This window comes from Varanus komodoensis, unplaced genomic scaffold (genome assembly GCF_004798865.1).
Source record: "Varanus komodoensis strain SLA01 unplaced genomic scaffold, ASM479886v1 scaffold1, whole genome shotgun sequence".
NCBI lineage: Eukaryota > Metazoa > Chordata > Lepidosauria > Squamata > Varanidae > Varanus > Varanus komodoensis.
Genome location: NW_025335268.1, coordinates 99,017,485 through 99,033,367, shown reverse-complemented (window position 1 = coordinate 99,033,367; position 15,883 = coordinate 99,017,485). Strand labels below are relative to the sequence as shown.

Below are 15,883 nucleotides of genomic sequence, written 5' to 3'. Positions count from 1 at the left end.
CTTTAGTAACAGAACTTCTTCCATTTTCTTTGTGCTGGTTTGGAACATGTTTCTTATCAGCTTGCTTGCTTAGAGGCGGGGACGGGCGGGTTCCCATCTGCCTTTCCATATGTTCTGTTGCATAACACAAGGTGGCACTGTTATAGAGTGGCACTATGCTTCTTTAATGAATAGTGGTACCCTCTAGGAAAATACCTTTCAGAGCTCTAAAATAAAGCCACAGAAATGGATGGAAAACTTAGTGAAGGATCTTAGATTGAGGATGTTGTGAAAAGGCCCTGCAAATTTTCATGAAGGAAGGGTCATGCATTCTTTTCTTTTCTTTTATAACTTTTCTTTTATAACTTCTTTTATATCGTTTATATTTTTATTTATTTTATATTATTAATTTTAATTTTATATTGTTATTTTTATATTGTATTGTATTTTATTGTATTGTGTTGTAAGCCGCCCCGAGGCTTCGGCAAGGGGCGGCATAGAAATGTTCTAATCATCATCATCATCATCATCATCATCTTCACTGAATTCCTGTTGTAGAGAATCCCCCTTTTTCTACCAATTTGTTTTTTCCTATCTCTTCCTCTCCCTTTTTTCTTACAGTCTGTAGCTGAATCAGGAGAGGTACATGTTTGGCAATTGGATGAAGGTGCTTTTATCAGTAAATTAAATCTCCACACCTTGGTATGCACAAATGGAATTTGAGTTTTTAATTAATGTGATGCATCATCTGTATTTTATATGTGCCTTTCTTACAATTGGCCCTACAGAGAACCAGAAGAAACACACACAATTCTGACACATGCAAATGCAATTTCAAGTAAGAAAATTCTCTGGTAAGGTGATGTTTGGAAGAAGAAATGAACATTTCTGTGGCATATTGAATTTGTATGAAATGAACAATATATAATATGATTTTATATTTATATATTGTTTGTTCTTCTACATTACATGGTTTTAAAGTTTTCTAAAAGGATTTTTAGGCAAATGCATTTAGAATAGAATAGAATATTAAGAGGACAAATGTACAACAGCAGAAATCACAGTTTGGTTGTCAAATTATGAGCCCAAATTCCGTCCTCCCTCACCAGCTTTCACAAGCTGCACTGCTCCCTTCCCTCTTTACATCTTCTTTGTATTCTCTTTGCAATATACCTTACAGTGCCACTCACCATCACCCATGGCTTGAGTAAAATTTTATTTACCAAACAAGAAAAATAATATCTTTTATACTAGAGACAAATGGTCAAGAAGTAGGTATTAACTTCAAACAGTATTGAAATGTTCATATTTGTTCAAACTGTACTCAGGACAGCACTTGATCTGAGTCAAAGGACCAAGAAGTAATTTTACACTGATTGATTTGGCAACCTAAGGTGTTTGGTGACATCATTTCATGAGTGTTGCAAACAAGACAATTAAGGCACAATTCTATGGCCTCCAGACATTGCCTAGGAGGTTATAGAGGTTTTTGGAATTCCAGTGTCTTGGGGTTCAAACTGCAGCAATTGAGTTCCAGCCCTGCCCACTTCACAAGAGTGGAAGTTTCCCTTCAGAAGGGGGAATAGGGCTTACCAGGGGACAGGAAGGGGAGGAGACTGGAACCATCTACCTACACTGATTCTGTTAGCATCCTTGCCTCCTTTGCTTCATGAAAACAGCTGCCTACATAAAATGCATAGAGCAAAGCATAACAGCAACAGAGACCATGACTAACATGCCTCGCTCCAGCCAACGGAAGCACATTGCAGAAGGGTGGGGATAAGACTGTGCCCTTACGCTTCCTTCAGAAGGTAGAGACTAAAGCCAAGCTGAATCAGGTCATATCTGATTTGTATCTCTGCCTGTATTTTATTGATGTTCTTTTTAATGTGATGTAATTGGTTTTTATTGTCTTTTTAAATGTGATTGTGAGCTGCCTAGATGTGGCATGATGCAATTGGGTGGCATACAAATGTTTTAAATAAATAAATAAATAAATAAATAAATAAATAAATAAATAAAATAGAGAAATGGTGGGTTTAGATACTTCAATCATGCCAATCATGTAGGTGCTCATAATCAATCTTGGTTTGAATAACAATATGGAAGTTAGCCAGATAAGCATGTAAGTTTGTACACCTGGGAATGACAAATATAGTAGATTCTCCTAGCAAACTACCTAAATTTGAGTTTACGTCTATGAACACAACCCTAATAAAAATGCAATGCCTAATGAAACAAGGTATTTCTAGGCAAGTACTCTGACATTCTACCCAGAAGACATTCCTAATTTTAAAATTTGTGCATACAATTGTCTAGGAATGCTTTGTGCAGTATTAGAGGGGTTCTTCTTTTTTAAAAACCCTATGAAAAATAAATTATATTGAAAAAATGAGAATACTTATCCTCAAATCTTTTTATGCATTGTCTTACCACAAAGAAACTCAGTCATCTGCTCCCTCCCCAGGTCACTGCAATGGCCTGCAGCCAGTCCTCTCACTCTCTTGCAGTGGGAACTAAAAAGGGTCAGATCTGCTTCGTGGATCTTACTGATGTTGAATCTCCTCGGATGGTTCACCGGGTTCTGCTTTCTGAGGTTCCTGTACAATTTTTGCAGTAAGTTGACAAATTGATAATAGTAGAATTGAGTGGCTGGACCTTACCACAAGAGGAAAGCCTCCTGGATGTGACAGATGCATAAGTTAGAATTTCAGGATCCTGGATAGCTCCAAGGTGACAACTAGCAGAAAATGGAGGCTTGGAGCTCAAGGCCTTTGATTCTTCTGAAGTCAAGCCTCCCCTTCCTGAAGAGTGGAGAATATTAAACAGATAGTTCTCTGGCTGGAGCCTTAGCACTGTCACTTCTCACTCAGGTTACAACTTACGTATTGTATATGCTAGTTACCAGGCACTGGGAATTACTTAGCCCCTAGTGTGAAGATGGGCAGTTCTTCAGAAGAATCTAGCCCAGAGTTTCCCAGGTCAGAGGCCAATGGCTGAAGGGGTTCCTGATTAGTCCATTCCAACTAGGCTGAATGTCAAAACCTGGGCCTGGGCTCAGCACTTAGCTACCTTTTTCCAATTGTCTTACTGATCTAATTCCTCCCTCCATGTGTCACAGTGTTGGCTGCTGCTAAGAGATGGGCATCAGTAGCTTAAACACAACTATATCTCAGCTGGAACACTCTTTATTCTATATCACACGAGCAGATGTATTAATGTTAAGTATGATGCTGAACAATAGTAAGAGCTGCACTCTAAATTTCACTGACATTCAGCACTATGTTTAGATGATCCACAGCAAAGTATTGCAGAGCTGAAGAGTTTAGTCAAACCTGATCTAATCACACAGCTGTTTCTGACCTAAATACGTAATTTAAGTTCAAAACTTTCACACTTCCTTGTAAATAATTGGGGTCATTGTTGGGCTTTAAGGGCTCTATCAGTTGCTGTGTTTCATGTTAAAAACTGTACTTGCATTTTAATATGCTGCCTTTGCTCTTCTTTTTCTGAAGCTATGAACAAAGTGGTCAGTTTCTCATAACATCAACTACAGATGGAAATATCTTTATTCTAAATGCTATGCCTTCAGCATTTTTTGCAGTCCTTGGATGTGTAGGTAATATAAAAGCATTTGTGGATATTTATTTTCTGTATATGATAGTTATAATTGTTGGTAGATATGATTCTAGAATTAACTTTCTTGTTACCAGAGAATCATCTGGTTTGCATGCCACCTTTATTTAAAAGCAATTTTTGAGTCTTTCAGTTTTTGCTGCTGCCCCAACAATATTTGTTTGGATCCTTTAAAAAATACTGTGGAACCTTGGCTCATGAGCTTAATCCGTTCCAGGACTCTGGTCGTGACCCAAAATGGTTGTGAGCCAAGTCAAATTTCCCCGTAAGGTTCAATGTAAATAAGGTTAATCCGTTCTGTAACTATTTTTTTTAATCACAAAAATGTGAACAGCAAAGATTGCAGCCATCTCCCCCACCCCCCAAACATGAACGCTGCCATATCCCCCCTGCAGCACGATCACAATCGCGCCCATCATCCCTGCATGAGCGCGACCACGATTGTGGCCATAGACAGGTGCGATCGTGGGTGTGCTGGTGGGGGGAGACAGGCATGATCGCGGGTGCACTTGTGGAGGAGACGGGTGCGATTACGATTGTCACCCAATGTGGAGTTTGTGACCTGAGACAATTTTTTTCAGAAATTTCAGTTCACAACCCAATTTGGTTGTGAACTGAGGCATTCATGAGCAAAGGTACCACTGTAGTTTTGTGTGTAACTTGTATAGCTGTTGCAGAAAGTCTGGAATCAATGTGGCAGAAAGTAACGACATTAAAGTTTCTAAACAATGTTCATGTTCATCAGCTTTTCGATAGTTGGCTCATGATATTTTGGAAACCATGCTTAATTTCTACCTAAGATGTTTTTTCTAGCAAACATAGGTTGCATAACAAAATGCAGATGATAAAGTGAGGTTGTCATTAGTTAGGTTGAAATGTTATTTGCATCTGTGTGTGTTGTTGTTGTTGACAGAGAAGTTATACCATACACAAATGCATACATATCTTTACATGTATGTAGATGAACTGGTTGTTCTAGGGTGTAGTTTAAAGGCATAAGTTGTATTTACCTTGCTATTCTAAGTATCCTAGAAACTCTATGTACACCACCTTTAGTTCTATGATGGAATGAAGGAAACATAGAAATATATTAAATTAAGTAAAATAATTAATTTTTATAGCTTCACCCTTGTAGGAACTGTTTTATATAGTGCACAAATAGAAGGGACATATTAGTTTGGTATTATATCTGGTATTATCTGTTGATTTGTTTCCATTTTAGCACTGAGCAATGAGATTATTGACATAACATCACTCTATGATGTAGAGAAGGATTCATCTGAAGTAATTGCACTGCTTTGTCCACCAGAGATCAAAAGAGCAAGAGTGGAGATATTTACTCTTTCTTCAAAGATTGTTTTGGGTAAAAATGAAATACTGTATGAAATTTTGCTATTGTTATGTGTCCACACTATTTTTGAAAATCTTGTCTATTAACATAAAAAGAATTATCTGAGTGTGGATGCTTTTGTCAGTGAAATACCACAATCTGTTCTCAAGAGGAAGTATCAATAGGCATGGAGAAAGTGCAAGGTTCACAGAATTACAGCAACAAAAGTATCAATAGGGAAAAAGAAACATTGAAAGGGGAGCAGAAAACAAAAGATTTAAGTGAAGAGGACTAAGCATGTTCAGTGAACACAGAAGTTGCGTGACTGTAGGGATATGGTTGGGAACAAAAGATAGGGGAATAGAACTGGAATGGTGCTTCCTGGAAAAGGACATGGTTGACTGGTCCTTTGAATGGAATTTTGAATAGGAACCCTCCACCTTGCAACACCTTAGTGCAAGTCCCAATTGTCTATTTCTAAGGGCCTAAAAGTAGATTTATCTATGACTCCTCCTATTGTAACTCTTTTTTAATCTGCAGAGAATGAGGAATGTATCACAGAAAGAGGGATATTGAAAGACAGTGTCATTCATAAGCGTACATATGAATTGGACTACCCCCTAACCTCTCTGGTCATGAGGAAAGACAGCACAGTGTTTGGTTATGCTAGCCAGGCTCCTTTCATCTGCAAGTATCTTCTTTCCACAAAGGTATGTGTTGATTTTTGGATGTCCCACTCTGTCTCTCAGCAGCCTTACAAAATAGACTACAAGGGATGTTTCTACCTAATCAGTAGAAAATGCCACCCTTTCTTCTACTTACGAGCTGCTTGCCTCATCTAGGGAGAGTTATCAGGATAAACTAAATAAAGCCAGCCAAAACCCTGGTCCCAACTGGTAAGAGTTTCACCTATCCAAACAACCAAAACTAATAACTCAGGAATGTGCAACCAAGCATGGTAGGCAGTAGTATCAGAAATGAGGTGAATAGAATTAAGAAGAATCAGACAGGCCAGAAAAGCTAAGGCTGTCTAGGAAATGGTTTTGCAGAAATGAGATCCAAAGAGAGATTTGAAATGGGGACTGTTCCATACAAGATGGGGTAGCATAGTAAATGGGGGTATAAGTAGGAAACCCTATCTGGGGACCTTTGTCTGGGGACCATAGAAAGTCCAATCCTCTGTTTAGTTGACATGAACATCTCTGGGTGCTGTTTCTGTTGCATTCATTGTAACTTGCGGCATTACCTTTTTGGTTCGCAGATATCCTGGAAAGATCAGCCAGTTACTGTTTCAGAGAAAAAGATATCAAGCAAACAGTTTGGACGTGCTTTCCTTCGTTTGTCATATCATGGCAAGTGGTTAGCTTCAGCTTCAGAGAGTGGGCTGCTCTTTATCCATGATACTTCAAGTATGGTAATTATCAGAGTGTAGTTCCCATTCAACCTATGCTCTAGAGCTGCAAGGCAAATTTCACATGCGTTTGCAATAGCTATTTATTCATGTATTTGATTTATACCCTGACTTTCTACCAAAAATGGCATTCAAGGTAGCATACAAAAACAATTTAAAATAGCTTAAAACAGATATCCTCTTTTCTGGAATTCAACAGGTGCCAGCATTACAAACAATGTTTGCCAGCAAAAAGCTATTTTATTTGCCAAAGCGTTTTAAAGATGGTTTATAGTTTTAGTCTATTCTGCTCTTTTGCTGCTTTCATTTGTCATTATCATATAGTATTATTTTGTAGTGTGTTTTAGCATGCTTAATTTTATTCATGACTTGTGTACTGCTCTAATATCTTTGGGTGTAGAGCAGTCTGAAAAGAATTTCAATAGATAACTACATATTCAGGCTGCTACTCATCCTACAGGGCACAGCTGACTTTAGTCTGCCTGATCTGCCGAAAATCAGTGTGCTGGTGGCATATGAACTAAATATCTGGAAACTGACCGCTGGAAACCCTGGTTCAAGACCATTATCCCCCACTTTACATTAAATGGAGTAGCAGAGATGGCTTAATCACTGTTAAGATATTGAAAGCTGTGTGATGCATTAGTTCCCCAAACCCTTCCCTGATTATCTTAATTATGGGTAAATGTTATATCTATTGATTTTAATCCTGATTAATGCGAAGGTTTCATTGCTTACCCATACCCACTTCAATCTGAAGAAAGCTATGAAAGAGTAAAATGCCCCATGTACTTCTAGAACTCCATCTACCATCAGTAAGAAAATCTTACACTTTAAAACATGGCATCAGCCCCTGAATTATGGAGTGTTGCTTTCTTAAACATGAACATGTCCATTAAGATGGACATGGCTTTACAAGATATTTCACATGTATTTATTTTTCATTTGCAAGACTTCCCAAGCTTGGCCAGATATGTTACAGATTGCTATAATTAAATAAACTGGATCTGTGCAGTCATAGTGGGCAATAAGCCAATAAGGCTGCTGCACTTACACAATTGATGCAGTGAAGTGTTTTCCAAGGAAGTACATCATACCAGCCTACACTCCTGGCATAGTGCTAGATGTTTCTTGTAGTATCTGTACTTCAGATGCATAAAGGGAACAACAGTATTAGATACTGTCTTGTATTCCCAACCTGTCCACCACAGTTCTCCCTAGTCTTTCTTTTCTCCAAAATGATTATTCTAGGCAGCAGGTAAAAGCATTTTTGTTTTTTTTTTTCCTCCCTGCCACCCGACCTTAGGATGTTATGGCTCGAGAGTACTGCCATTCATATAATGGACGGGGAATCAGATCACTGGCATTCTCAATGGATGGGCAACTTATGCTTGTCAATGGTGTGCAAGATGGAGCACTTGTTTGTCTAAAATGGAAGTACGTATGAGTCTAAGAATATCTATCAATGGTATGAAACAGATAGACTTCAGAAATCTTATTCTATTATTATTTTACTATTCAAGAGCAATACAAACCTTGTTTTTTTTCCTATATACCCTATCCTTTTGCCAAATTTCAGAATCATTATCTGACTTAAAACAATTTTGAGGTTTTTAATTTTGAATGCTATGTTCTCATTACTATCTGTAGTGTATTCATTGCCATAAAATATGGAATGCTGGGCATATGCAGACTTTATTTGTGTAATGCCAGCTTACCAAGACTTGAATATTTCTATGAGGGAGGAAGTAAAAGAATCAAGTTGCCGGAAGATAAAATCTCTGGAAAAGGTTGAGATTCTATACTGTCAATTATTCTGGCTACTTGTTTTCTGTCAGCTAAGAGCAGCTAATGTTATTAGCCTTACATATGAAAAAATGAGGCTGAAAAAAATGTGAACAATTCTAGGGCAACATCCTAATACCAATAATTTTTTCTCATTTTTTCTTCTCCCATTCCAGAAAGCTTGGAGAGCGCAAAATGAAGGATGCTGTTGATTATGGCATCTATCTTCTTACCGTATATAACAACTATATTTTCCGTGAAAACTCATTTCTAAGATCCATGCCAGAGTGGACGATGTCTTCAAAACCCACATATGAGTTATCCTTTGAAAGTACTTCTCAGGTCTTATACTTCTTAAATTATTTATTTATTTGGATATTTTTATCCCGTCCAATACAGTTCATCTCTGGATGGCTTATAAGATGTACTGCAAGTCAAGATGTGCTGCAAATATGTGTTGGATGGGGGAGTGTTGAGAAATAGAACAGTATTTTTTGATACAGGGTAGACATTCTGTTCTTTACGTTTTTATTGTCTCTTTTCATTCTGTGTTAAAACTCTTGAAAATGAGTATGATATTAGCAACTTCAGTACGATTTTAGAACTGTGATATATATGCATGTGATTTTTATATTCGTTATTGTGCAATACAAAACAACCACACTCTACCATAAGAAAAGAAGTAAAATGGAAAAAAATACAATATTTGAACTCTATTTAAGAAAAGAAAAGGATCCATTGCACTGGTCACATATTATTATTTGTCCCTGTATGTTTGTTATGTAAGAAAGTATTGTTATAGGAATAATTGTGCATATACTTTGACAAAGGCATGGAAATATGTATGAAATATTTCCTTGTATGAAAATATATGGAAGAGTGACAGTGCATATAGATCAGCTGGGGAAGTGTGTGAAAATGACTGATGAATACTATGGGTAAAGTGATATGGTGTGATCGAAAATTAAGTAACTAATGTTAAATTTCATTGCAATGTAAATATATAAGAATAAATATATTAAATATCTATATATTTATGTCTGTCTGTCTGTCTGTCCTGGAAAATACAAGTTCTGTCTTAAATATTTTTAAGTTGAGGTTCCAAAAGGGATCTACCATTGAAACAACGGATCAAGATGAATACTATCTTCTGACCCAAGCAAAATCTGATGAACCTTCATGGTTAGAAGAGAAAGTAAAGAAGGTAAGTTCAGCACTGCAATGAAGACTTAATGGTAATCTGGTCATGCTACCCTATGAAATAATTTATTTTTAAAGACACAGCATTATAAAAATAAAAATGCAGACTAATAAGAAATGAAAACCAAGCCACTTCAGTTGTATCCATGGCAGCGTCCTTTATTGCAGTTTGTTTGTTAGTTTGTTTATCTGTTTGTCTTGGCTAAGTTCAGATCCAACAAACCATGTCGGTTGGAAGAAGGCAACATGTTTGAACATCCCCATGCCTAACCTCATAGAAGACTTCTTTAGGTTACTTTGAAATTGCACATGTGGTTTGTTCCAGGCCTGCTTTGCTCATTGAATAATTTTCCAGTGTGAGTGTTACAGCAAATTATGGCTTAATAAACCTGGAAGCTTTCTTTTGAAGCAGGACTTTCTAGAGGAAAGAAGAAAAAAGAATGTTCATGTTCATTGCTAGTTCCAAATCTAATAAATCATGTTTGATACTCCATAATGAGATAGCTAAGCCAGTAAATAAATTTGCTGATCCTTGGAAGTTTGCAGTGGTCTGTACTAGAAACAGGACAAGACTGCATCCAGGTGAAACTTATGATAGTTAATGACAGTCAATCTGCTGTTTGAGAAGGTGCCATCCTTCACAGGATTCTGCTTGTTGCAGATTCTTTCTAGTTAATCTTGCTATTAAGAGAAAGAAAGAGCCAAGAGAATTCTTGTTTACTGAAGCTAAAGCTAATTGGTTTTTCACATTATAATCTCCATTAGAGTTTTCCAGGGCTTTGCTTCATATACCATATCCAAGATAGTCTTGTTATATTTCTGTTCCACTCTTTTTATTCCTTTCCACCATCTTTCTGTCTGTTATGCTGCAGGCCATCGAGAATGAGACTAGCAAGTTTGCTGAAAAGAGAAAAGAAATAAAAGATGGAATTAAAGCACTGCGTAAAAAGGTATGTTGGAAAAATTGCCAGAATACTTCTAGAGGCACTGTTAAGGCATTGCACATCAGCTTCTCTAAAGTATTATGGGACATTATGATAACACTGCCCACATTGTTGTGACTTTAGAATGGTCCTTTAAATGCATAGCTTTTTCAAAGCCCTTTATCCAAAGGATGGGCAACATCTGGTCCATGGACCTGATCTGACCTATAGTGGTTACCCAGCCAGTACATGGGCTTGGGGCTTGCTCCATGTGACCGTCCCCAAGCCCTGTCCCCTAGAAGCTACCAAGGGGCTTGGGGAAGAGATGGAAGGAGAAATCCTCAATGTTACCCCAGATTTAGGATTGGTGATAAAGTGGGGATCCCCTGTGCATTGTTTCTCACCCATTTGGGGGAGTGAGTGGTGTGCTGGGAAGGCTCTGCTTTATCTCTGATCAGTTTATAAATAACAGCAAGTGTTCCCCTACTTCTTGTATCATTGTGCACACCAAGGGTAAAGGCAAGGAGTATGCGAAGGGCTTCCCCAACTGAGGAACCATGTGGATAGACCAGGGAGGGTATGATGGGACCCCACATGCTATGAATGACCAAAGAAAGGCAAAAAAGATGCAGATGTTTTGCATGCATCCAACATCCTGAGAGGCTCCTGTTACAGTTGTAGCTGCCTATGAACATTTAAGAGCAGATCAAGTTTGCCCCATGCATAGAAAAAGGTGCAAGCCCCTGCATATCCACCTATTAACATGCACATGTTGGTTCTCACAAAACCCCTGCAAAGAAAACAATTTAGGCCAAAACCAAATGTTTATCTCCAGTTATCCAGTGTATAATAGTTTAATTGCACTTGACATCCTTCCTTACTTCATGAGATTGGAAAATGACCAGGCCCTTTTCGTTTAGTTTTTAGGCTAAAGAGCTTTCTGTTTTAGTGTGCTTCAGGGTGCAAATCTTTGCATGTTTAAACATAAAAAAGTTCTGTAACCCAGAATCACCAGCAAGCTGTACACTTTCAGTGTGTCATTTTATTCTACTATTCTGGAACGTTCTGCCTTCAACCTTGTTGCTGTGTTCAACTGCTTATCTTATTTTTGGAACTGATTATTCAATATTATTATTTCATTATTTTATTGTTTGTTTTAATTTTTGTAAGCTCCTTTTTGTATTGTTAGAATGGAAGAGTGAGATGAATTTAAGCTAAATAAATGATCAAATAAATAATAATATGGAACCAACTAACACTGGTGTGGTGAACCTCCACTTGATGGGACCATTCTGCTTGGGAAGCAGTTCCTATATATTATGGCTGACATGGGACCAACACTACGTGGAAGCGGGGTGCCTTTCATGCAGTATAAAATTGCATATTGTGCAATTTCAAAAGAGAGTGTAACACCCACTGATGAGAACTAAGTGGACCTCCAAACTGGAGGTGAGCCAAAACCAAATACCAGAGTGTTTTGCTCTGGCACTGTCTGAGTTCCACTACATACTGGAAAGAAGGCAATGCTATCAGTCATAATACTAGTAGTATAAGACATAGAGTCATACATATTGTAGATTCCAGAGAAACAAACAAACAAAAAAGATTGATCTGTTTATTAAGAAGTTTGGGAACCCTTTTTTATTGTAAATATGTAAATAGGAGGGACATGCTAATAAATCTATGCAAATCCAGTGTGTCTTCTGGGCTGCACTCAGTCCACTTCATTTTTATTTTGACATACAGTGTATCTACTGCAGCCTCACAAGTGTTGGCATTTGCTATAATGCATGTATGGAGATGCAGATCCTCAAAGAGTCACAATCATATGTTGGATCCACTCCAGCATTCTGTTTGGTTGTCGTCTGTCTGTCTGTCTGTCTGTCTGTCTTTCCTTTCATTCCTGGTGCATGTGATGTATGTATTTGGTGATGCATTTTCCTTTCCACTTTGTAGATCAGCTTGGAGAAAAATGGGTTCTCCAGTCTTGTTATACTCCACCTCCCTTCAACCTTAGCCAACATCATCAATAGTCAGGGTTGATGGGAACTGCAGTCTGAAAATATCTGGAGAACTGCAGCTTTCCCACCACTGTTTTATGTGTATATGCATACCTTATTCACTGATTTTTTTTGTTTTGTTTTTAAAAATACAGATTCAGGAAATGATGCTTGAAAATTCGATGGTACCTAAAATTGAGAAACTGGATCAACAAGAATTCAACCTGGACATAGAAGAACAGGAGAAACAACAATTACATAGTGAAGAAGAAGTGGAAAGGGTATGGTCAGCTTGTTGGGAGATGGCATAACTTCGCAGCTACAGAACAGAATGAAACATTGGATAATGTAGGAATAAGCAACATTTTGGGGGTTGCTGGCACATTTGACTTTTTGAAAAAAAGCATCTCAGGCACCATCCTATCTTACCACGGGAGAGCAAATGTTGGGTGTGACTGCTGCTTTACATTTTCACTCTACTTGGCACTCAATTTTTGGATTTTCCTCTTCCTTCTACCCAACCCTTCCCAAGCCATTTTTACTCTTTTCCCCAACTCTGTTGAAGTCAATGGTTCAACTTTTCCATTGACTTTAACAGAGGCAGAGGAAAGCTTGGCAATTATGGGCACACTCTAGGGATTTGGCAGGTGCCACTGAAGTCATAGACACCACATTGCTGTCCCCTGGGATAAAGAAGAAAGAACTAGAACATGGGAATATTAAATGATAGCAGAAATGTTTAAAGTTATTACTGTGGGTTACTGACAATGTGGCAAGTGATACTTTCTCTTTGTGATGAGTAACATGAGGCTCAGCTTTGTTTTAAAAACATCATCACAGAAACTTCAAAGGACATGAGTGTGGTGAAAATATGGCACTGAACCTGAATTCACACAAGCGCAAGAGTACTGGTGGAACAATATTTCCCCATCTTCCCCTGGCCATGGCAGCCCCCTGCATACCCACCAGGTCTGCTCTAGAGGGTCTCCCAACCCCTTAGAGCAGATTTGTGGGACTGCAGGATGGTAAGGAGATCTGAGGGAGTCTCCCTTCTGCTGGCAAAATGGCATAACTGGATTCCACCCATGGTATTTGACATTTCTTCCAACTATGATTTTGTACTAACAAGAGATTAAGGCAGTTGTGGATTCTATTTCAAACATTTCCAGAACCTGTAATAAGGAAATCCAAATGCTCTCTTATAAACCATTTTAATTAAGGAGAACAATGAAATTTGCATAAATTACAGATTCCTGGTTGTATGTATTTTTGATATTTGATACATTTTGATATTTATAGAAGGAATTGGGTAGTGATGAGAGCGGGGGAGGTGAAAGAGTTATATATAAAACTGATGATATAACCTTGGTGTTTGAGGCTAGACAATGGAAAAAGGCCAATGATGAAAGATTTCCAAGCTGAAGTGACTTTAGTGTCTCTTGCTTCTTGGAGCATCTGCCTGAGCCTTCAAAGGCTCAGTCTACCAGGGGACTCTAGCTCGCAGCAACTGTCAGATTCTGATGTGACCGCTGAGGACTGTCCTATGCAATCAACATTCAGTGTGTATTTCAAAGTGTTTTTCTCTGGAAATAACCCCTTTTGATATTAACCAGGGCTTTGAAGAAGTTTCATCCATACCTCTGGCTGGAGGTTTTGTCTATGAAGTTATGTACTTGACCAACCAGAAATTATATCCCTAGCATTACTTATTTATTTATTGTTACACTTATACCCTTTAAATTTTTCCTTTCAAGGAACTCAGTGCAGTTTACTTAATTCTCCTGCTCCTCTCAGTCTTATCCTCACAACAACAACCCTGTGCAGTAGGTTGAGCTAAGAGTCTGTGACTGGCCCATAGTCACCCAGTTAGCTCCATGGGTTAGTGGGGACTAGAACCCAGATCTCCTGAATCCCAGTCCCACGCTCTTAACTACTATACTGCACTGGCTGTCTTCATTACATATCTTGAAATGAAAGGTTTACTGCCTTCTGCATATGTTAAGAAATTTGTAATGAAATTTGAGTGGGTTCAGGAGTTGGTATGTTGGCATTTTGTGCTGTAATACTGCAACTAAGATAAATTTGGCTACAAATTCTCTGCAGCTGTACCATTTCTAGCAGCCTTCTCTAGTACTGTAGATGTGTTCGGCTAGAACTTCCATCAACGCAGGATGCTTCGAGTTGTAGTTCATTTTGTCTGGAAGGCACCAGCTTGGAGAAGGCTGATGTTTGGCAAAAAGATTTAGAAGAAACTGTACCAACTGTGAATCATACATGCAAAATTTTAACTTCATTATATTAATGGCATCTATATGTCTTCTCTATATGAGGTTTTTAACCTGCCACTTTCCCAACATTTGCTTTCAAGTTCTTTGAGGGATGTGTTCAAGTTCTTTACATGTGTTTTTCATGGGATTTTTATTTCTCTGCTTTCCTGTATGTTCTGTACACAACCACAAGTTGGTGATGCAGTACAGCAGACATGGAAAAATACATAAGTTTCTCATAGTGTGGTTTTCCTTGATCTAAAAAAAGTCATGGAAATGGTTGCAAAGCACAGGAGTTTATCTGGAGAATGATGGCATAATGTAAAGAACCTGCAAACTACTATGAGTGAGGAATCTTAAATGCTTGCTAAATATCTCATGTAGAGAAGCCAGTAATGCCACTGTATTTGAATAACACAGTTACATAGATATACCAAACTGCTATTTTATATATCAACCTTGCACTCCTGTGAAATGCCTTAAGGTAGTACTTTAAATACTTCCAACAATTTAGAAGGGTTATGAGGTCCAGGCTTTTTATGTTAGCATTAGTTAATAACTGTACAGATAGCAGATTGTTGTACTGTACACATTACAGTGAAAAGCAGTTAAATTAGTATAAATTTAATTAGTGGGTTGGAGGGTTTTAATTGTATTTCTATACCACGACTGAGTTTTATTGTTGTTTTATTGTCTGATGGGGTTGCCTGGGGAGCACGTGGGCACCACCATTGGAGTGATGTTGGGCAAGGGGAGATACGGCGTTGGGGGATTAACACGTCATTACAGAAGAAGGGGGTCAGATGTTTGGTGTCTGTCCCCTCTTCTGGTTATTCCCCCAACTGGAAGGTTCCAGGTAACTTTATCAACCGCCCCTCGGGCCTGACGGTGCTGCTGCTAAATGTCAGGTCAGTCCACAAGACATCCCTCATCCATGATCTAATAGTGGATGAGGGGGCCGACCTGGGCTGGAGAGGGTGAGCATGTAGCCCTCTCTGAACTGTGTCCGCCTGGGTATCTGATCCAGCACAAGCCATGCCCTGAGGGAAGGGGAGGGGGTCAGTCTGGTTCACCGAGCTGCAGTTTCCCTTGCGGGGCTTCCTGTCCCCTCGAGACCAGGCCTAGAGTGCTTATATCTGGTGGTGGGCAACCCAGACAGATTAGGGATTCTGTTGGTGTACCGTGCACCCTTCTGCCCATCAGTCTTCCTGCCTGAGCTGATGGAGGTCATCTCGGACCTGGTGTTGAAGACCCCCAGGATGGTGGTCCTGGAGGACTTCAATCTCCATGCCAAGACTGTTCTGACTGGGGCAGCTCAGGACTTCATGGCTTCCATGTGGCCATGGGGCTTT

At 38.7% G+C, this 15,883-nt stretch overlaps 1 protein-coding gene across 1 annotated transcript in view; it reads left to right on the top strand.

Annotated features, from left to right (window-relative positions):
* The window catches only part of CFAP43 (cilia and flagella associated protein 43), a 60,415-nt gene that overhangs the window by 15,592 nt on the left and 28,940 nt on the right, over positions 1-15,883 (top strand). Inside the window, exons 11-21 of the mRNA XM_044431363.1 lie at positions 601-681; positions 2,447-2,595; positions 3,495-3,598; positions 4,838-4,978; positions 5,486-5,655; positions 6,207-6,359; positions 7,663-7,793; positions 8,318-8,483; positions 9,235-9,345; positions 10,214-10,291; positions 12,420-12,545. Coding sequence (XP_044287298.1) covers positions 601-681; positions 2,447-2,595; positions 3,495-3,598; positions 4,838-4,978; positions 5,486-5,655; positions 6,207-6,359; positions 7,663-7,793; positions 8,318-8,483; positions 9,235-9,345; positions 10,214-10,291; positions 12,420-12,545 — 1,410 coding nt within the window. The remainder of the gene's footprint in view (positions 1-600; positions 682-2,446; positions 2,596-3,494; positions 3,599-4,837; positions 4,979-5,485; positions 5,656-6,206; positions 6,360-7,662; positions 7,794-8,317; positions 8,484-9,234; positions 9,346-10,213; positions 10,292-12,419; positions 12,546-15,883) is intronic.